The sequence below is a fragment of the Lates calcarifer genome, linkage group LG4, assembly GCF_001640805.2.
Source record: "Lates calcarifer isolate ASB-BC8 linkage group LG4, TLL_Latcal_v3, whole genome shotgun sequence".
Lineage (NCBI taxonomy): Eukaryota > Metazoa > Chordata > Actinopteri > Centropomidae > Lates > Lates calcarifer.
The window spans coordinates 16,723,652-16,745,950 of NC_066836.1; the positions used below are offsets into that span (position 1 = coordinate 16,723,652).

At 41.2% G+C, this 22,299-nt stretch overlaps 1 protein-coding gene across 1 annotated transcript; it reads right to left on the reverse strand.

The window, feature by feature from the left end:
• Positions 1-4,354: 4,354 nt before the first annotated feature.
• dmbx1a (diencephalon/mesencephalon homeobox 1a) lies at positions 4,355-10,040 on the reverse strand. The gene is made up of 4 exons (XM_051070109.1): positions 8,483-10,040; positions 7,887-8,082; positions 6,751-7,147; positions 4,355-6,686 (listed from the first exon to the last, which is right to left on the reverse strand). The coding sequence occupies exons 1-4, from the start codon at positions 8,632-8,634 to the stop codon at positions 6,214-6,216; spliced, it is 1,218 nt and encodes a 405-aa protein (XP_050926066.1). The 5' UTR covers positions 8,635-10,040; the 3' UTR covers positions 4,355-6,213.
• Positions 10,041-22,299: the final 12,259 nt, after the last annotated feature.

A 22,299-nucleotide genomic window follows, 5' to 3' on the forward strand; every position in this document is an offset into this window, starting at 1 on the left:
TGTGTAAAGGGGTTGATTACCTGCCACTGCTAAAGTTAATGATTCAGTTTTGAGTCTTCAGTGGTTCAAGATGAACATTACCATGTCTTTATGTTTAGTAAATACACACCCGGAGGCAAGTGGTGTCTTAGTTGTAGTCTGTGTATTTAAAGCAGATGCTGTTGTTCCTGCTGTGGTGTTTTTTTTTTTCAACCCCAGAGGTGAAGATCAGACTTGTGTCCCAGTTGGCAGTGGGAGAGAGGATTTCACCAGTGGGGGTCTTTGTCACAGATGCACTGTGTAGACTGAGCCCAGCAGGACGTGCTCTCTGCTGCTCTCAGCCACAGGCCGGTTAGAAAATAGATTATTAGGGTTTTTTTTTTTTTTTAACCAGATTCTTTTTTTTTTTTAATCTAAAAAGTCATATCTATTCAGCTTTACAGGTAGTGAAGGCCTTCTAGTTGTATGTTTACAGAAGTGACAGATTCATTTTCACTGAAACTGGTATTACAGCAGAGAGACAGGCCGAGAGCTGGTGACATGCATAAGTCGACTTTTTCCCTTTCCACTCGTTCACTTCCTTTTTATTTTTTGCAAAAATTCATAATTCATGGATGATTTTTCAGGGAACTGTATTTCAGTCATAGATATACTACAACAACAATGAAACACACAAGTAGAGTTTCAGACGCTTTAGATCTCAGACTGTCCTCTAGAGGCCAATTTACATTCTGTCATGATAGCACTTCATAATATGTTTTTCTTATGTGGTGGATTGTTTTTTTTGTTTGTTTGTTTTTTGGTAGAGTTTTTTTGATACCATTAACACAGAGGTAACAAAAACCAGCAAGTTCCCTCTTTGTCAATAATAGATTTTTACGTGATTTTTGCACAAACCAGAGGTGGAAGAAGTATTCACATCTTTTACTAAGCAAAATACATAAAATTAAAGATACTTCATCGCAAGTAAAATTTCTGCATTCAAAATCTTACTTCAATAAATAAAGAAGTATTGCAGACAACTTATGTTTAAAGTATCAAAAGTAAAAATACTCATTCTGCAGAAAGTGGCTCTTGTAACTGATATACTTTTATATATGACATTGTTGAACTGTTAATACTGCATCAATTTTAGTTTTAAACTTTAACAATGTACTTTAAAACTTTTTAAAATCCTCATCTTTGTAAAAATCTTGATCTCAAAAGTAAAAAGTAACTACAGTTGTCAGATAAATGTAGTGGAGTAAAAGATCTAAAATCTCTTCTTCTGAAATATGGTAGAGTAGAAGCATAAAGTGGCATAAAATGGAAAGTAGAAGTAAGTAATTAAGTGCAGTACTTAGTTACTTTAAACCACTGGTATTAATATTATGTTAAGTTTCTTGATTTGTCAGGTACTTAATTTTCTGGATTTTTCATTCGTTTCTACTTAATATTCCCATTCAAATATTCTATATCATAATAGAATTTCCTAAAACCATCACAGAAGATTTTATCCACATCACACACACATCACACAATCCTAATGTGTGTTTTTTGTATTTCATGTGGATATATCTGCTGCCCTGGACAGTGTAATTTTGCCATGTGAGAAATTTACTGTTATTTTGTCGTTTGTTCCTCTTTATAACTCAAGAGTCTTCTTACTTATTACTTCCAACAAGCTTCGCAAACCAGCCGTGTTTTCAGTGTGTGTGAGCTAAGCTTACGCCGACAGACTCAATACTCCATGAACTGGCGGAGAGCACTCCCGTTTGGTTTAGTGGGGCCCGCATTGGAAATGCAACCGTAGGTTTAGGCTGCAGACAGATTAAGAAGAGAGAGAATGGGGGTTTTCTTCTCTCTAAGAAGATTACCCGGGGAGGGGCGAGATGGCAGTCAGAGTGTTTAAGAAAAAAAGGACAAGAAGAAAATGGAAGATGAAGTGGAACTAAAGGAGGGTGGCCCAGGATACACAGTTTAGCCACCTGTTGTTTGCCTCTTGATATCACTCCTCTCTTTGTTTTTCCATCTGTATAAGCAGCTATCTCCATTCATTAGTTAACGCACTAAGATAAGAGTTAGTTTAAAACGCCTGAGGGAAAAGGACAAAGATTGTTGTCACGTCAGTTTTTTTTTTTTTTAGAGAAGTTTAGACACCTTCAACCATCATGTAGGAGTTACATTTCTGTGTGAACTGCAGCATCCGACCAAGTTTTAGTTTCTTCTTCTTTTTTGTATTTTTTTGCATGTGTATGTGCAGCTGTGAGCCTGATTATACTTGTGCTTCCCTCTCCCCTTAAGTTCCCGCTGGTGGTTTCTAGGAGGGCTTTGATGTGTATCTGGGCAATGCACTATTAGAGGGATTTCCCTGGGCCCTGACAGCTCAGAGAATATGCAGCGAAATGGCAATGCCAGTGGGCTAAAAGAATGCTGGAAACAGGATTAGGATCATATTCTGGCAGACCCTGTCACCTCCTCAATGGGCCGAGGTTTCTAACGCTGGCACTTTTCATTCTCGCCATGGTTAAAACCTTTAAGAGAACCATGGAGAGGAGGGAGAAAAAAGCACTGATTGAATGGTACACTGTGATTTTTGTGTGGGGGGCTTGCTCCAGGGGTGTGTGTGTGTGTGTGTGTGTGTGTGTGTGTGTGTGTGTGTGTGAGAGAGAGAGAAAAGGAGAGTCAAAGCAAGAGATGCAGCAAACCGGTGTGGGTCAAATACAGAACACTCTTGTTTGACAGTGTGTAAAGCTCATTTCTGTGGCAGTCTCAACTCCATGTACACTGCAATATTTACATGTCAACCAGAAAGATGTCTGACCTCAGTTTTAAAGTATCAGATTCATATCTGGACCTCACATGCTCTCATGCACACACACACACAAATACACACATGTCATCACTTGGTTAAAGGAAAGTAGATGGAGATGTGTGTGTGTGCCAGCTGTATAAATAAGTGGTTATGGTGTTAGTGGTGAATATACAGCCCTGAGTGTTAGAGATGGAAGCACCTGATCCAGCACCAAGGGCTCAACACACTTGACCCTGCAGCACTACAATCTAGCAATCCCTGTTCAACCCCCAGGGCGTGTGTGTGTGTATGTGTGTGTTTGGGGGATGGGTGTTAAGAAAAGAGAGAACATTTGGAACAAGAGTATTGCGTTATGTTCTCCGGTCCAGAGCCCCATGGGAGGAAATCCTGCCGTGTACCTGGACAGATTCCTCCCCTGGATAACAAGGACATTCACTCCCGCTGCATATCCACACCACAATCTTATCAGTCACACGATCGGGATGCCCTTGGCCGAGGACACACACACACACACACACACACGCACATTCAGTGTAATAAAACACAACAAGGTTAGGGTGAGGTGTTACACCCACATTAACGCTGCTAATCTGGTGAGATCATTATCCCCTTCTATCCGATTTTTTGGAAAGCGGTCATTCATAACGGTCGGAAATATGGCTCAGCGCAGCAGCCAAGGTGCATTTGTTATTTACACACACTGAGGGGGAGAACGTATGTTAAAGGCCGGTTCAATTAACAGCAGAGCAATGTCACACAGACAGTACATGTAAAGTTTACTGTGGAAGAGCAAGGGCACATTTTGGAGGATGTGGAAGAGATGCCCAATTGCCCCGCATAAATGTGTGTGTGTGTGTGTGTGTGTGTGTGTGAGAAAGAGAGAGTCTTTGAGTGTGTATAGGGGCACGGTTGGGTGGGGGTCTGTGCGTTTTGACAAACCATGCTGTTAAAGATATAATAGCAGCATAATCACCGCCCCGGGCCGTCATTCTTCAGGATAATGGCCTGCTTATTCATTGGGGATGGCTTATGCCTCCGCACAGCTTTTTATTTTTCAGATTTTTCACATGACGTTGTTCTTTTTTTGTCTCTTTTACTCCCCTACACTTTGTCACCCTGCAGATTCTCATATATTTGTTTTGTTGTTGTTGTTGTTGTTGCTCTTTTGGTTTGACCTTCCTCCCACCTCCTTCCTTGTCCTGATGCTTTTCTTCACCTCACTGTTTCTTTTTCCTCTCACCATCACCTTTAATCCCACAGTTTTATTTTTGAGACAGAAGAAGGGTTGGTCTGATATGACTTTAAATATAGAACTTGCATTACATTTTGCTTGCTTTTACTTAAACCAACTTTGCTCCCTGAAAGACTTTTTTATGCTCTGGATCAATAGGTGTTCTTCTCACTTAATACTCACTGACAGGCAAATTAACAACACCATTAAAATGTAAGATCATAAAGCTTACAGTATATTAAAAGTTTTTTATATATGAAAAAACTTTGACATGGGTGGTCCATGTCAAAGTTTTTTCTTTACCAACCCAAAACTGAATAAATATTGAGCACAGATAGAGAAGTCTTCATTATAAAGATCTCCAAGCAATGTTTTTATTTGATGATTATTTTACAACAACACTAGTTCAAGTCTACATTGTTAGGGAGGAGTAAAGGAAACAACACTGCAGATGGTCCGATCACTTTCCTCCTCCACCGTTATAAATCTATCTACCACTGGACCAAGTAGTTTTGACAGAGACAGTCGGGGGAACAGCATTAGAATAAGAGCAACAACAGAACTCAAATAGAGTCAAGACAGCAGTACACAGAGGACTCAGGTCAATTATTCACCGAAATCTTTTCACCTTCCTTTGACTTCAGGCTTTTCTGTCTGGGTCGATCGCAAAGTACAGAAGGTGGCAGTTTCCCAACAATCCAAATTTGTTCCACTGCTTCTTTTAAGTCAATCCCAGAGAGGAAACTGAACACATTTAAAATATTAATTCAACCCAGGATCCGTACACAGACAACCAAGAGAGGAGGGGTAGACGGGGCTGCCGGTGAGCTCAGCAAATACAATCTTACAATCTGACAGCTAAAGGAATTTTATCTGAGACAAGAGTCCATTATCAATTATACAACATAATAGGAACTTTACAATTACCCTACCAGTAAACATTAATAGATAAACTTTTTTGTATTTTACATATTAAAATAATGTGCTTTTTTTTTCATATGAAGACTTTACTTGCCAGAACACGTGAAACAAAAAAACATCAGAGATGTGTGTGATTCTCCTCACCAAGTGCTAACAGTCAGCCTGACCCTCAATGAAAAGCTGCATGTTTCCTCAAGAGAATATTAAGGCAAGAATAACTGCTGAGAAAATCTGAGTCAAGACAGTGTTCATCCAATAGTCCAAATTTGTATAACATATCATTTTGTATTCAGTGGAAATTGATTTCCAATTCATTGTAAAGTGATGTCAGTCATGTTGCTACCTTAATTGACCATTAATGTACAGACCTTTTGAATTTATAAAGGCTGCTTTAAATGGTATGCATGTTCATAATTGCATTTGCCCCAGCTCCCTCAGCCCAGGGCAAAATGTAATTAAAAGCTTTGAGAATTTAGTCACTGAAATCATTTTCTCATTATCAAGCCAGCCTCTGTACAAAGTGGCATATTACTGGCCATTAAACTGGTAAATTAGTCACTTTTAATTATGCTGTTGAGGACAACATGGCTTGGGTTTATTTTTATTTATGTGCTGTTATGTAGTACATGCTATGTACATAACTACGTTTCTTAATTGAAATGTCAATGGTCTCTCTGCTGCATGAGCGATACCTTTTTTTCCCTCCTGGCCAACGAGCCTAATTCCTCCAAAAGTGCCTCATTTATTCACATTATTCTTGTAAACATTGTTTGCATTGTCTTTTAAACTGAGTGCATCCATCATCAGTTTTTCACATCATCTGTAGTGATTCTTTTGAACTATTTCAGATATTAAGAAGATCCAACTTTACATGTCTGTTGGAAACGTCATCACATGAGTCAGGAATATGTTTGTTGTTCTTTGAGTTGAGACATTCACTTGATCTGCTGCATCTTTTTCTAGCAATGTTCAGCATGTAATGGGTTTTCTTTTCCTCAAGGATGTACTTTGGGACCTTGAGCTGCAACAGAAGCTAAGAAGAATTAAAGAAGACAGAGGGGTGGTTTGTCTTAAAAAGCTGTTGTATGGAGTTCTGTAGGTCCAGTGCATGTTGGCATGTTTTATTTTTGGACATCTCTGCATGTCCCGCACCCATCTACTCAAGTTGGGGTCAGTATACAGCTCCTAAAGACCTATCACAGTCACACAGACACGCAGTAGGATGGGGTGATGTGTAGGCCGTGGAGGCTGTGGCCTGGTTTACACCATCCTCGATACAGTCTGATTCTCAGTTAGACATTGTGTCCAGTCCCAGCGACGCGGCGTGCTGTTTGGCCCTCAGACGCAGGTTTTCGATGCTGGTGGTCTTGCTGTTGTGGCTGGTGAGGCCGCCCGCAGCTGACGCCTGAAGCAGCGGGCTGTTCCACACCTGCTGGGCGTGGTGGGACAGGGACTGGTAGTAGGACTGGCAGGGCAGAGAGCCCAGCGGCGCGGGGGGCATGTTAACATTCATTCCCAGGTAGGGGAGTGAAGACGGGGCAGCGAGGTCAAAGGCGGGGTAGTGCACCAGGTTGTTGGTGGCAGCCATGTGCTGGCGGAACTGCTCCTGCAGACGAAACAGGCTGAGAGGGGATGAGGAGTAAGAGTGGCTCTGGGAGAGAGGACCGCTGCTAGCCAGGCCGCTGCTGGAGGAGGAGGGGGTCACGGACGGAGAGACCAGGGGAGAGTCTGGACAGAGAGAAGAGGGAGTTAAGTTGTGATTTCATTATTAGTCAGCTGATGAGGGATGCCGTGAAACAGGTGTCACAGTATTTTAGGTTCTTACCTGGTTTAGGGCTGAGTCTCTTGCAGGGGGAGACGTCCCCAGGTGTCACTGCTCTCTCACACTTTATCTCCTCTCTTTGAGATTTACTCTCATCCTCCTTATCTGTGGCGTTATCCTCCGTCGCCGACTCGCTGCCTGAATGTTCTGCCGACGTGACGTTCAGCTCCATGTCCAGCGGTACGGGACGGACCACCGGACCTTCTGTCTCCAGAGAAGATGAAGAGGAGGAGGAGGATGAAGGAGGCAGCTGGGTGTCAGGAAGGATGGTGGCTGAGGGAGGTGCGTCCTCCTTCTCGCTCCCTCCTTCCCCTGACGCCTCCTTCTGCTTTTGCAGCTGCTCCTTCTGGAGGCTGCGTTGCTTCTTGCGGAACTTGGCTCTGCGGTTCTTGAACCAAACCTGATGCCAGAGGGAGAGGAGGGTGAGTTAGAGGCAGAACAGAGTGGATAAAAACTGTAGCAGGGAGTTCAGCGCACAGCAAATGGCTGATTTAAGTGGCATTCAAATGATTAAATAACATATGAACATATAACATATGAAGAGCACAAAAAGTCAAAAAAGTGCCATTAATAAGAGATGTGTCCACAAGGCTGTAACAGAACTAATGTAACAGAATTAGCTTTCAATTTAAAGCAAATGATCATAGTCAAACTTAAAACCAAATCAACTGAAATATGTCAGTAGTGTTTTAATTAACACTAACATCACTGTCTTCAGTGAACTTGCATTTTTTTAAGTGAAAGTGTGTGTGTAAGCCATAACAAGTTTAATATAATTTTCTCTCCTCTGTTTATAATAATGCACAGTCAGTGTTGTGTTAATACAGCAGACAATTACAGTGGGCCTCACAGCTTTTTTTTTTTTTTTTTTTGACTTTGACTTTTCACTGCATTACTTACTTGCATCTAATTTAAAATAAAAAAAATCATCTCAAAAGAACAGGTTAGTATACGCTCACAAAATTACAAATGCTACAAAGAACTTAACATGTCCCCATAAAAATACAAAACCTCACATTGAAATGAGAGAAATTATACGGGGGATAAAATAAGTTCACTATTGACTGCGACAGACACACAAATCATCTCAGTTTGTTTTCTGTCCGCTGTACAGTGGTTTTCCTGTAGTGGGGGCCTACCTGCACTCTGGCCTCGGGCAGGTTGGTGCACATGGCCAGCCGCTCCCTCATCACCACATCCGGGTAGTGGGTCTTCTGGAAAGTCTTCTCCAGCGCTTCCAGCTGCTGCGCAGTGAAGGCCGTGCGGCTCCGGCGCTGTTTGCGGTGCTGAGAGCCGTAGCGAGCCTCCAGGATGATGTCTTGAAATGCACAGCCGTTGGAAGGGAAAACACACGGCAAGTTTTATTTTACTGGGCACGTGGGATCATTTAAATTTACTTTGCAACATGACTGAAGTCTGCTGCACACTGTTTCTAAATATAGGCTACTATAAGAACTGGGTTATAAGGGGGGGGGGGGTTGTGCAAGCAGCTTCTATCGCAAATTTACTGAGGGCTTCCAGAGCTGATTAAGTTGTTGTTTGTTATATCCTCACTTGTGTAACTTGGACCAAGCTGTATACAGAAAATATCTCATCAAATATTGAATTATGTGTCTGTTTTCAAAAACAGTTTGACGCTAAATTTGTTAGGACGCAGATAGAGGTCTGTAGTGGGTGTACAATATGTGTGTGTGTGTGTGTGTTTGTGTGTGTGTGAGCGTGCACTCAATTACCAGCTAGTCTCTCGGCCAGTGTAAGCGCGTGCACGGATGGGCGGTAGTCGGGCGCGTGCTGTGCCTGTTGCGCGGCCTGCTGGTGCAGGTTGTACATGGCGCTGAGGGAGTTCATGGCGTGCAGAGAGTAGCCGTTCACCCCGTAGTGCTGCATGGTGAGAGGTCGCTACCTGCGGAACGGAGGAGAAGAGAGGACGGTTGTGATTTACAGATATGAGGAGGCAGGGGGTTCAGCGTTTTTATTCAAGGACACTTTTGACTTTAAGGGCGCGTGGGTACTGATGATGGACACCCTTTGAACATGTCATCTCCAGCCCACCCCTCGTTTTGATAAGATATGAGGAACACACTGCAAAACGTCTATTTATAGGTGATGGTGTGATGTGACACACACGAGGTTTTTTCTCTGTGTTAATGACAGCAGGTCCACACGCTCAAGGGCCAACAGATTTTAATGTGCACACTCAGACAAAAGTGTTATCCATTAACATCCAATTACCACTCTGTTCATTCCATTAATTATACAAAAGACTTTTAATTGGGGTAATTATCAGTCGTTCCCATAATGAACCGAAACGGATGCCTTATTCATGAATTTATTCACGTCTCTGTGATCCCGGAGAAGCTAAATCCCCATTGAAAACGTTGCTTTTGACAGATCAAGGCTTTGATGAAATGTGTTGGAAAATGATATAAGGAGATTTGTTCCGGGTCTCGGTGGCAAAACCTGCAACCGGATACCAGGATTATTTTTTAATGGGCTATGATTAAGGAAATGCTATTTTCATTGCTGTTCAATTATAGTGACTGTCTTTTCATCTTAAAAATCATTTAATAACAACATTTAAAAGCAATTGCGATTTATTTTGAGCATCTTTTGTTATTTATAAATATTAAAGATCCCTAAATATTTATAGCTTTTACACTGTTTCGAAGACATTAATTTATTGAAGGTAACATCCATGTCAGAGTCTTTTTTAAAGGCAGCAATTTCCAAAACTCTATTTTGTAGTTCTCCTTCACGGCCGAGATTTTCATAGATGGAACGCTTGAGGACACGATTAGATATGTATTAGCACGGAGGAGAGTGGCAGGAGGGGATATCTCCGAGGCCCAAACAGTTATTATAACTATTACAGAGAGACCACAGGGAAAAGATATAAATCTTTCTGCTGTATGACAGGTACAGTATCCAGGGAACCGGTGGGTAAGTTCTTGGACTTTAGCAGATAACTTGTAAAATATTTTCGACAGAACTTTAATGTTGTCATTTTATCATTTTATCGTTTGTTTTATTGGTTTACTTAATGAAAACTATTTCAGTGACTTAAACTGTAAATGTCAACAAATTAATTCAACAACAAATCAACATTTGTTGTTAAGTAATATTTGATGGAATTCCAGATATATTTTTGAACGGTTTCAATTGCTCCATGCTCTGGATTCAGACAGGATATTAGTTATAATTTGAAACATATTTTATGTGAATTTGATTATTTTACGTAACATCATCGTCGGATGGCATCCTGATTATGACTTAATAATTGTTGTAACGATGAAATGGAGATATTATAAGATAATATATTATTATTATTATTGTCATTAATATCAATAATAGTATTATTATTATTATTATTATTATTGCTATTGTTATTATTAATGGAGGTCAATAAGGCTCCTATTATATATTATATAATATTATATAAGGAACCTATTCTATAAAACAGAAAAGACTGGGTGGTCGTTCTTTTTTTCTGTCCATGTCTCAGTTTTTCAGTGCAGTGCTGAGACTGAGTGTGTGTGTGTGTGTGGTGTGTGTGTATGCCCGCAGTGCCCATTCCCAGCCTATTAAGTGGCTGCGGCGGCTGATGAATGTGATCAGAGGGCAGTGGGGAATAGTTTAATTCGCCGGGACAGAAGGTGCTTCGCTAAACATTTACTTTACTCCCCCAAGTATTTGAGTTGAATGGGCCCCCCCCTCTTCCCCGTCTCCCCCCCCCCCTCCGCCCTCCCCTTCCCCTCTCTGGCGGCCTCTTATCCCATCGCCCCGGGGCAACGTTTTGGCTGAGATGTATGGCTTCTCCGCGGGTAAAAATATGCATGTTGATCCCCATTTGGCTCCCCGTCTAATGGAAGTGCAAATAGGTTTCGACTGCGAGGCCCTCCATTTATCATCAACGCTGACACGGACGGACGTACAGTGGGACTGGGTGGTTAGCTCTGGGTTGGAGTTCCCGTGTGTGCGCGCGCGGGCACGTGTGCGTGCGCGTGTGTTCTACTAATAGACTAACGATTTTTTTCCCCAACTTCTTTTCTGTTTCCGCATGTTTCCTCTGAAGTTAAAGGTGTGTATTTTAAACTGATTAACCCTCAAATCACACAAAATTGACACATACAGCTTATGTCTTTAACGTTTCTGAAAGGATACAGATTTATATTATAGTTTACACCTGGATCACTTTGAGAGATTAAAACGCCTGCCACTGATTTTAATCTCACTTTTTGCACCATGCAATAAAGCTGCCAAGAAATGTATTTTGATCTTCTCAGCTGCGCGTTGTTTCTCTGCAGGTAAACTTTGTTCCTTTTTTTCTGTCTTTTCAGCATAACCAGCTTTATATTTACCACTACATCTCTGGTTATAGCCTGTACCCTCTTGCCCATATCAAATTCAGCACAATAGCTCATCACTGTGAGCCCGTCAGTGCTGTTATTGTCATTCATAAGCCTCGATCTGCTCCAGGCGCTGGGCCCTCCTGGCAGCCCCGCTCAATGCTTCGATTATCAAACTGTCATTATGTAAATTGGCATGTACAGTGCAACTCTTTGATCCGACTAAATTAGGAAAAATGTTATTTGCTAACAGCCCTCAGGGGCACGAGTCGACCTGACAATCTGCTCTTTGCTGTGTCACTAGTGTAAACTGTCAAAGGGCGAGGAGCATCTTTGATTTTTCTCTGACATGTTATTATGAAGGATATTTGATATGCAGAAACCAGGTTGAAATTTAAAGATATTTCAGCGTCTGGTATTTTATTTTCAACGTTTATCAAGTCTGTTGAACCATTTTTAAGATCCCAGTGTCACTGCGACAATAGTTTATTATTTTGTAACAGAAGTCTATAGCACACAACATTTAAATAAAATTAAGAAAAACGTAACATTATCTTGTTCTTCTGTAAGTTTGCTTCTGTATCATTTTATAGTGATTCTGAGTTTTAAAGAGTTCCCTATCAGAAGAGACCAGAGTTGTGAAAGAGGTGAAGAACAGGAGCTCTTTTATTTTGCGTGTCAGATTTTGGCTCGTGCATAAAACAAGAGGTGCTCGGTAAGAGTTAGCTTTTAATTTTTCTTTAATTTTTCCCATTATTTGGAATATGGCTGTTTTTAATTTCAGTTCTCATGCCCCACATTTTGGAGTGCACACAGAGGCTTTGAAAAATGAGTCTGCATTTAATAAAAAATACATTTACAACCGAAAACTTTTCTTCACCAAATAACAAAATAAATCGAGCTACATTTGTTTCAGCTATTAGCATAACACACACACACACACACACACACTTCTTTAACATAATAAATCAAATTATGTGTAAGAGTCCTGATATATTTGCTTAAAATATCCCAGAGTGACTTAACAAACATGCGACCGACTAGTAAAGCCTTTTAAAGTTTTTTTTTTTTACTTACACAACTGCGAAGCACCGACACTGAACAGACAGATGTTTAAAATGTTTTTACCTCTTGTGGAGACTTTTCTATCTCTTCCTCCTCAGACAGCACAGAGAATCCAAGCTCCCCAACTTCTTCAGGCTTCAGCTCTCGCTCTCTCTTCTGCTCTCTCAGCTGCTGCGTGTAGTTTTTGTTTTTGTTTGTCGTTACTTTTCCGTCTTTTTGTCCTGTTTGAGCTGAACAAGTCAGGGCAGTGTAAAAGTCATCCACTCTGTTGCTTCAACTTCAAGTCCGCTCGCTCGCGCTCCACCTGCACAGAGCTCTCCTCTCCTCGTGGTGTTTTCTCCGCGTCTCGCGCAGAAGTGGGAAGCCGCCATCTGCTGGAGCGCGAGAGCCCGGTGGAGGGATTTTAAGGGCAGCTTCGCGGGGGTCACGCTGGCTGCCTATTGGCTGTCCGTGCTGTCAGTCAAGTAAATAAGACAGTTGATCGTCCAGCGGCAGGCTTTGGTGCACTGACTTCTGGAGTTATTTTCAAATATGATCAATTTAAGCACATTATGTCCGCTAAATCCCTCCGTGTCTGTCTACACGTTTTTTCTTCTCTTGCCTCTTGATAAACAAACAAAGTGAGGAACGAAGCTTTCTAACGGTACCACTCTGCCAAATGTGTCGATATTTATTTCTTGTGTTATAGGTAGGTTAAGTAGGATACTTTTTTTTTTTTATGTGAACTGTACTTTGGTACATACAGGATAGTTCCTGAATGTAGCTTTAACCAACAAACTGAAATTAATGTAAAAAAAAAGTGAGAACGAATGAATTAGACATTGATTTTAAAATTTAAAAAGAGAGTTTGTCGACTCATGTTGAACATTTATCATCGTAATTATAACATAATTGTGAAATTAATCGGATTGCATGTGTCTAAAAGTGATTTTATTTGTTTTTGTTTCTCGATTCCCCTATCTGCAAATTTCTTGTATATGCACTTGGTGCATGAATCCAATTGTCTTTCCTTAGGTTTTGTGAAGAAAAGCAACCAACCTTTAGTTTGTTTGCTCTTCGGCTTTTTCTCCATGCCACTGGAGGAGAGGGAGACTTTAGAGAGATGGCTAATAGATGCCAGGGTGCTGCCTTTAGACTCTCTCCCGGCCTGGAAGGATTTGGGATGGGATAGGGAAGACAAGACGCCATCTCAGCCTCCAAAAACCCCCTGTCTTAAAATGACTGCGGGTAAGAGGATTAGGGCAATAATGCCCTTCTCTTCTTGAAGGGTTTTTAGAGAAGATTTCTTCTCCCGGAGCAAAACCGTTTAGGTAGGGAATTAAGGGCAGCGCAAAGTAGCCTTTTAATGTAAAGCTTGCATATTTTGTTGGGAGATTCTTTGGGAAAGTGCTTGGCCTATAACGCAGTTTTATCTCTGACCATGTTTCTCACTCTGACAAATTTTAGCAGGAGACAAAAGATTTCATGGAGTAGAGAATATTAATGTTCAGGCATTTTGACGTAAAAAAAACAAAAAAACACGTGACTGCAGCCAGTTACACTCTTTATGGACCGACAGTAGTTTGTGGACATTTATCATGAAGTTTACATGGGTCACTTGGAGTGTGTGTGTGTGTGTGTGTGTGTGTGTGTGTGTGTGTGTGTGTGTGTGTGTGTGTGTGTGTGTGTGTGTGTGTGTGTGTGTGAAGTGAGGTGAAGATGAGAGCTGGTTTACATGTCATATGCTTATTTTCTTATAAGGAAGTCTGAATAGCAGCTAATCACCAAGAATGTATCCTAGTATTTAATCATTCTATTAACTTTGAATCTTGAAATACAAAAACTCTAAAATTACACGAAGAGAAGGAAATAAATATGATGGGACTCTTGCGCTATAATCTTAATCAATTGTTACCAAAAACCGATAACGTTATTAAAATTGAAGCTTCTGGTGACTTGAAACGGATGAAATATTCGATGTGTTTATTTGCTTAAACACTGAATTTAGTACAAAATGTGCAAATTTTAACTCTAGTTTTGGGTATGTTTAAATTCCCTTACTGCATTTGGCCATAAATGACGCTTATTATTATTATTATTATTATTATTATTATTATTATTATTATTACTGGTGTGATTGATCCCTGCTGCATTTTCAGCTTCTTTCCAGCCACCTAAAACTTTCCTCCATGTGCTGTGTTTCAAAGTCTTCTCCCTCTCGCCTGGAAAAACTCGTGTGCCTCCCTGGTTCTGTCGCCTTGGTAGGCTCCTATCACTCGGTTTTTCTCCGAGGTCTGAGAAAGAAAGAGGATTAACTTGTGAACCAATGGAAATAAGAACTTAAACGGGAGGTAAATCTGGCCACTGTCTCTTTGTGAGGACCGTCTCTAAAGCAATTAAAGCGAGAAAGAGTTTCTTCTCAGCGCCTCTCCACCTAAAGCTCCTTAGAGCGACTAGAGCTGTCCAGCGCATCTGAAGGGCTTAGACGCCAAAAAACAGCTCCCTTTACCCCTGTACCCTGCCATGCACTGCTGAACACAAGGTGGGGAGGCTAAACAATGACCTCCAGTTGACGAACAACTCAGAAATTACATATATATGTATTAATTTAGCAGAGGCATCTGAGCTTTTAATGGTTTTCTCCTTGTAGATTTTAACCCTTCAAAGTGAGTAAACTCCTTCTCTCTTGGTCTCCTGTCAGGTTTAACCCCTTTTGTGCTTCTCTTTTAGCAGAAAACACGGATTTTATATCCCGCTTTAGAATAATTCACACATTTCTAAAGTGAACTTGCTTCCTCTCGTCTGAGTCCGTGCTTGATAGAGGTGTGAAGAACAAAACGATCTTTATAGCCAGTGAATTTCTGTTCTCTAATAGCTAATTAATACTCTTAATGATGTTTCTGCAACTTCATGAATACATTAGGTCTGCAATCCAGCGAGCCTCAGCCTCCCCGGCACCATTCAAGGGTATTTCAGCATCTGTTCATCCCACGGCAATTAATCATTTTGATGTGTAGTTTAAAATCGACTTCTTGCAGGAGACCTTTTTGACAAGAATAACAAAGCAATTTGCCAGGAGCCACCTCTTAGACACGTTATTAGCAGCACTTCCACAGTAAGACCCGCTTTCCCATTTATTTATTTATTTTCTAATATATTAGATAAATGAATTTAAAGAGACAGCAGACATTTTTTTCAGTTTATTGTCAGCACCACGCCTCTGAATCCTCCTGAAATCCCTTTTATTGGTGACAAGATCTCAGGATCTCTTCTGCAAATCCCCTCCTCTAAAAGTTTTCAACCTGTCAGTTTCCTCTAAAAGCTGTATAATTCCCCCCTCTCTTTTTCTCCCTCCATCCATCCCCTTCTCTCTTTCTTCTTGCCTTCTTTTCTCCCTTGTTTCAATCCCTCTGTCTCGTTTCTTCTCCTTGCCCTCTCTCTCTCTCTCTCTCTCTCTTTCTCTCTCTTTCCCTCTCTCTCTCTCTCTCTCTCTCTCTCACTCTCTCTTTGGCCCGGATCCCTCTGCACAAGGGGCCCCATTGTATAGTCCTAATCCAGAGGCAACACAGCTTTAGGGACATGCAGGGATAAAAGGCCCATCAAGCCCACAACTTTATGGGGGCAAATCTCTCCCTAATCCTTCGCTTTATCTAAACAAAAGCCCCTCTGCCTTAATCCACCTATGTGTTGAAAAAGAGGAGGAAAAACCTGAGAGAGTGGCAGAGAATGGGAGAGGAGAGAGAATGAGAAAGAAAAGGAGAGAGCGAACAAGAGGGAGAAAAAAATCTCACACACTCTAGGATTGAACTAGGAGAGATCATACAGGCAGGGTCAAAGTTTCCTAGAAGAGCTGAGTAACACAAGCTTTCACCTGCATGAAGGAAAGTTCACATGTCTTAACTCAAACTCCTGCACCATGAGTCCCTCTCATTTAAAGACATATTAGTGACCACATTAATGTAGATACCTGATATTAATGTGTACATGCTACTGAAGACTTAATGAATAGTGTGATATTAAAATGCACAAATATGTTAACATGCAAAATGATGAAAAACGGTCTAAAATCATGTGTTTAAAAATCTCAGAATAATGAAAATATCATAACTGATGTTAACAGAAAGTTGATTTTAGGAGCAAAACTCAATACTTGTTATGATGTTTTTTGTTTGTTTGTTTTTTGTTTCTTATTTTGCTAAAATTCATCAACATTTTACATGAAGATGAAATATCTTCAAATCACGCTGCAAAATCTCAAATATAACAAACTTCCTCCAGATTTATAGACAGTTGAATGAAACAATTCTTCTCGTCTCTGAACTGAAATATAAAGAGGTTTTTCTGCCCACACTCTAAACTAAATGTGGATTAATTACGGTTAGCCTTTACTGGACAGTAAAATTTAAACAGTTTGTTACTGTGCGTGTCAACAACTCCCATGACACGTTGACAGTGCTCATGTGCGTCACAGGACTCGTGGGATATATTGTTGCTGAATGCTGATTATTTGATCTTTGTTACAGTGATTAGAAGTAGGAGGGTCACAGTGGTCTGATGGTTGAGGCACATACCATGTACTGTGATTGCAATAGGTTAACTTTACTACTATCCATCATTGTGTAAATGTAAAAATACCCCAAATCTAAATGAGGATGAGACTTCAAGTCTCTGTTGAGCTTTTACTTGTGCAACTACTACTTGATATTTAATGCCCAAGTGTGACATAAGAGTCACAGTCCAAAAAATGCCATATCTATCTACTTGTGAAAGTATCTGCAGAATTAAAACCGTCTCAGAGGGTTTTTATATCCCAAAAGCTTTTGACTCAGGTGTGGTTCTTCCTCTTAGACCCTCTGCTAATATTGACTCTGGATGTGGCCTGCACTGCCCAGATTCCATTTTAAGAAATGGGTGCATGGAGCCAAATCTCGAACAGCGATGACAAAGCTAAAGCTCTTCTCTGTGGAGCCAGAATCCCTTCACTTCCTCTGAAACATCTGTCTTTACTACAGAAAATCCCACTTTATCTGCTCCAGTATGGACAATCAGACCCTAATCTGGAGCTGGGTTTAGCAGACTGAGAGCTCACAGGGTTTAAATCAGAGCTCTGAGGGATAGGTGCTGAGACTATGTGATACCTGCAGCATTATGGGTAAATACTAACACAGAATTTTGAACTAATTACTCCAACTGTCCACTTTTTCTTTCTTTTAAAAGGTAATTTATCAGAGATCCTTTCAAAATAAAATGCCCCACCAATCTGTCAAAGCTCTCAAAAGCACAAGCATACATTTCTTTCACTTTCAGACGCTTTCAGCATGGCACTCGTCATGTAGCCTTCATTAACACCCTCAATTACCGTCTCCTCCTCGGCTCCGTTCCCTCTTAATAGAGCTAACACAGAGCTAATGAAGCAAATAGTTGGGACAGTTTAGTCATTAGAGACAATTAAGACAATCCAATGCAATCCAACTCAGACCAGGAGACGAGCAGAGTAGCTGGGGAGAAATCCAGCAACCAGCCACCCAAACCAAACACAGTGCAGAGTCTTTGCAGAGTCAGCTAGTGCAGAGAAAAGCTTTAGACTGGATTGAAGGAATTTTCCCTCTGGTGGTATCACTCGTAATACTTGAACCATTATAAGGCTGATCAGCAGTTGGCTGAAGGCATCTCTGTTTCCTCCATGATGCAGGGATTACACCTGGCCTCAGGAGGAGGAAAATGTTTCCCAAAGAGGCAGGCAGACGCTGAAGGAGAGACGAGGCAGCCTCAACGCATTCCACCACAATAAAGTATAAATCCTCTTCTTCACAGCGTATTACAGGAATGAACATAAGGGATTGTGTCATTGTTGGCCTATAATCTGGCTTTAAACTCCTTGTTTTACAAATGGTCCTCTTTAAAAAGCACTTTCTTTTTGTAGGGGTCTTTTTTTCCTCTCTTCATCCTGTATTAACCTGCTGTTTCCTCATCAGCAGTTTTTTTATTTGTTGTTTTTACGCATGTCAGATTTTGGGGTCAAATATTGTGACAGTCTATATTTGTATCCTCCCTTTGATGAACACAGGTGATGTGTAAAAACACTGTTATAATTAGATTCAAGTGCAGTGGACCTACTCTTGTTCTGAAGGTCTTGTGTTAAGTGCATTATATTTCCTAGCAGCTAGTAGTAGTGTGTTCTCTGCATGGTGTGTCACCAAAATAGATCATGCACACTGCAACATACAGTATATGCTGGGATATTATAATTTTCCAAATGCCTTTCCATGTGTCCTTGCCCTCAAAAGCTAAGGGTAATATCCTGTCCTGCTTTGAAAGGGGAGATGGCGGCACTTTTTTCTGTTCGTTGAACAGGCAGCCTGCATGAAATAACTCCTGATAGAAATGCTCAAGCTGTCATCCTCTCCCATGTTTCCATCTCCTCTATCTTTACTGAGCCATCTGGATAGATTGTTCACAATCGAGACCTGAGAAATTCAAACAATTATCCAATTTAATGACTGAAAACTTTATACATCTTTGCCCTCAGTATGAGTAAAGCAGCATTTATTTTTCATATAAAGTAAATTACACAAACATTCATGGTCCCCAGATAATGGAACCACTTTGGTGATCCACTGTCTTTTCATCCAGCACCATCATGAGGTAAAAATGTAAATTTACCCAGTATGCCTGTAAAACTAATGACAGGGTTGCAGTTTTGTTTTTGTTTTTTTATTTTTTTGTTTCGTTTTTTTTTTTTTGTCTGCCACAAGGACTTAACTATTAGGCAGCAATCAGGTTATTTTGACTGGCATTCAAACCAGAGATGCTCTTCATCAGTTTCTTATTAAGATGAATTAGTTGTGGTGATTGAGTTTTCAGAGACTTCTGATAGATTAGAAAATCAAGCAACTGTGACTGATAAGAGATGTGTCTCGGAGAATGTGGACGGAAATGATTTATGGAATATCAATGTTTTGGCTTTCTCCAACTTTAAGCATCTTTCTAAAAAAATAGAAAATTAAAGTTTGATGACTTTGTTATTTAAGATGGGACAGGATTTTGGCACAAACACAATTTTAGAAGCCAAATTAAGAGTTTCTTAGAGCAGTAAATAACAGTTACATCACTGCTGAAACACAAATAAGGTCAGTTAAGGGCTTGACTGGTGTTCCCTCTCTCTTTCCACCCACACACACACACACACACACAAACACACAAACACACACATCGGGGTGAGGCCAGGCAGCAGGTCTAGATCCAGCCCACAGTCTTCTGGCAGGCAGCCTCTTCACCCGTTCGCTCTCCCTTGTTTTCTCCGTCCTGCTCCTTGTTTGAATCGCTGTGGCCCCGTTGCTCCCTCCTCCTCCTCCTCCTCCTCTGCTCTCTCCATCGCCTCTGAAAGGAACCTTGCTGGGCCCAACTGTCTGTGTAACGAGCTGGGCAGGACAGTCACAGTGGGGTATGCAATTGTGTGCGTCAGTGTATTTACACTTGTGTTTATGTGTTTGCAGTGAGCATTTTTTTTTTTTTTTTTAGGGAGTCGGCCCATGAATACGTAGATGTGGTGTTAGGTGTTTGCTGTCACCGTTACTTCTTCTCATTTCACACACAGGACACACACAAATGTTCTCACCTCTCAGAGATTCTCCAGTACTTCTCCACAGCAGGGAGCGGAGGGAGGAGGTGGAGCAGGAGGCTAATGGATATGTTTGTTTACCTATTTGTCCTTGACATGATCAATTGATCAGCGGGCTAATTCACTGCCACCATGGGCTCATTACATTTCCATTTAAATTGCAAATGGATTTCTTCAAGGCTTCATCTTCCTTTCCCCATTTCCATTGCATGTGTATGGCGTGGATGTACAGTAGAGGTGTGTGTTTCTGGACACCTCTGGAGCAAAACATAATGCCCTTGCCTGCATAAATTTATTTCTGAGCATGACACAAAAGTTATATCAGGCAAAACACTGGCTGAGTCTCACCTTGTGTCACCTCTCTCTTTGTCTTCCTTATTTTCCTTTTTATATGGATTACAACAGGGATAATTACCTGTATCATGAAGTTAAATGGCTGTCATCAAGTCACACAGACACACACACACACACAGTCCCCTGGGAGGAATGTGAGCTAATTCCTGGGCGTTAAAAGCCCATGATTATGTGTTGCTGGGAAGATTATAGTGAACGATTACTAGTGTGGAATTTGAGCAGTGGAGAATGAACAGCCAAATTGAGCAGCAGCGGGAGATCGCTAAGCTAAGCGGTAATTGACACTATTGCAGATGAGCTTGTGGTAAAGCGGTTTGGGCTGCAGAGCTGAATTTTGAATACAGTTAAAGTGCAGTCTAGACATTTGAACATTGTCAGGTGACAATTTTTATTTATTTTAACCATCAAAAGTCAATTAAACTTGGGCATGATTTTAAAGGAACAGCTTAAGAAGCCCTGGTGGTCTAGGGGTTAAGGTGCCAACCATAAAATGCAACATCCTCCATTGCTTTTGTTAATTGTCTCTTGGCTCAGTCTCTTGGCTCCAGCTTCAAATTTAACAGGCAGATATGAGAGTGATATCATTTTTCATCTAAATCTTGGCAAGAAAGCAAATAAGCCTATTTCTCAAAATGTTAAACTGTTCCTTTAAAGCTGCAATATGTAAGTTTTTTTTTTTACATAGCCAGCATTTAACAGCTGTTTACCTACCAGTCTGGAAGAAATGTTCAGCATCGTTTACTCGCCAAGAGCTGTCTCCAGTGGTGGAAAGCAACGCCACTGTAAACGCTTGTTTTGCTTTTCTTTCAGTCACTTCTTTACGTCTGCTGAAGTTAGCATGCTAACCAGCTAGCCCAGGCCCGTCCAATCTCATAACACCACTTTGTGATACTGAGTCACTGTAGCATGCAGTCTGTCCTCAGTCCAACATGAGAAGATGAAGTAGCACTGCCCAGAGGGTGTATTACCTCTTGTCTTGTAAACACCATGATGGCTGAAGCTCTTGGTAAATAAACAGCTGCTAATGCTAACGCTGGCTATGTAGCGATAACAAAAACTGACCTACACATAGCAACTTTACAGCCCAGTTCATGCTTGCCTGATCCATGTGACCACAAGGCCCATGTGTAAATTATGTGCCCATTTTTTCTGTCCATGTCCTCAAAGGTCTTGAAATTTGTGACCATGTGGACTTTATGGACTACAAGTGCAACAAGAAAAGCAAACTGGATGCTTGCTTCACTTACTGTTTGTATGCAGCGTATCTCTCTACTATCCTTGGTACTTGTTACGCAATCGCACATCTTTTTTTTTTTTCTTGTTTTTCAACCACATATAACAAACATTGGAGCTCTTCTTCTTCTTTCCTCACTGAAGTATGTGCAGAAGCATCTGCATGTCTGCCTGCACGTCTGCAGCTGTATGAATAAACCTGACAAGAAGTACATGTACACCTCACATACAGTATACCATTCTCATCATCATTGAATATCTTTGTGCGCTGGGCTCTGACATTATTAAAGTTAAAAATCGACAGATGGTCAGACAAGCCGACAAATGGATGGAAGGACAGATACATGAATGGCAGGGGTTCTACTATGACATCTCATGGGATTCATTTGTTTCATTGGCTTGTTTGGCCATAATGGGCTTTATATGATGACTCCTCACCTCTGTCAGATTCCACCATGATCCAAACACACACACACACATTCATCACCACCTAACACACACACAGTACCGATCAATGGTCATAAATTTGATCCCTGACAAGCCTGACACTTGCACCCATGAGGCCTTTGGTCACTCTGTTTCTCTTGACCACTCCTTATACAACACACTCATATACTCGCGCACAAACACACACACACACGCAAACAAGCACTTTTTCCCCTCTCTCACTCTCTTCCTTCCCCTGACACACTTGTCAAGGACCTCGTTGACCCCTGACCCCGCCCCACTTGGCACTGTTATTGATTTTTCCCTCCGACCCTCTCAATCTGGGATGAAGAGGGGTGAGAACGGGGGAATTAGTCGCCATAGTCAGGTATAACGGAGGGGATGCTGAGGATGAAGGGGTGCGATCAATGCGCACTGATGGCTGAGCTTGCAGCAGCAGAAACAACAGTCAGCCATGGAGAAAATCAAAAGGGCTTGAGGCAAGATGGGTGAGGGCGGCTGATGGGG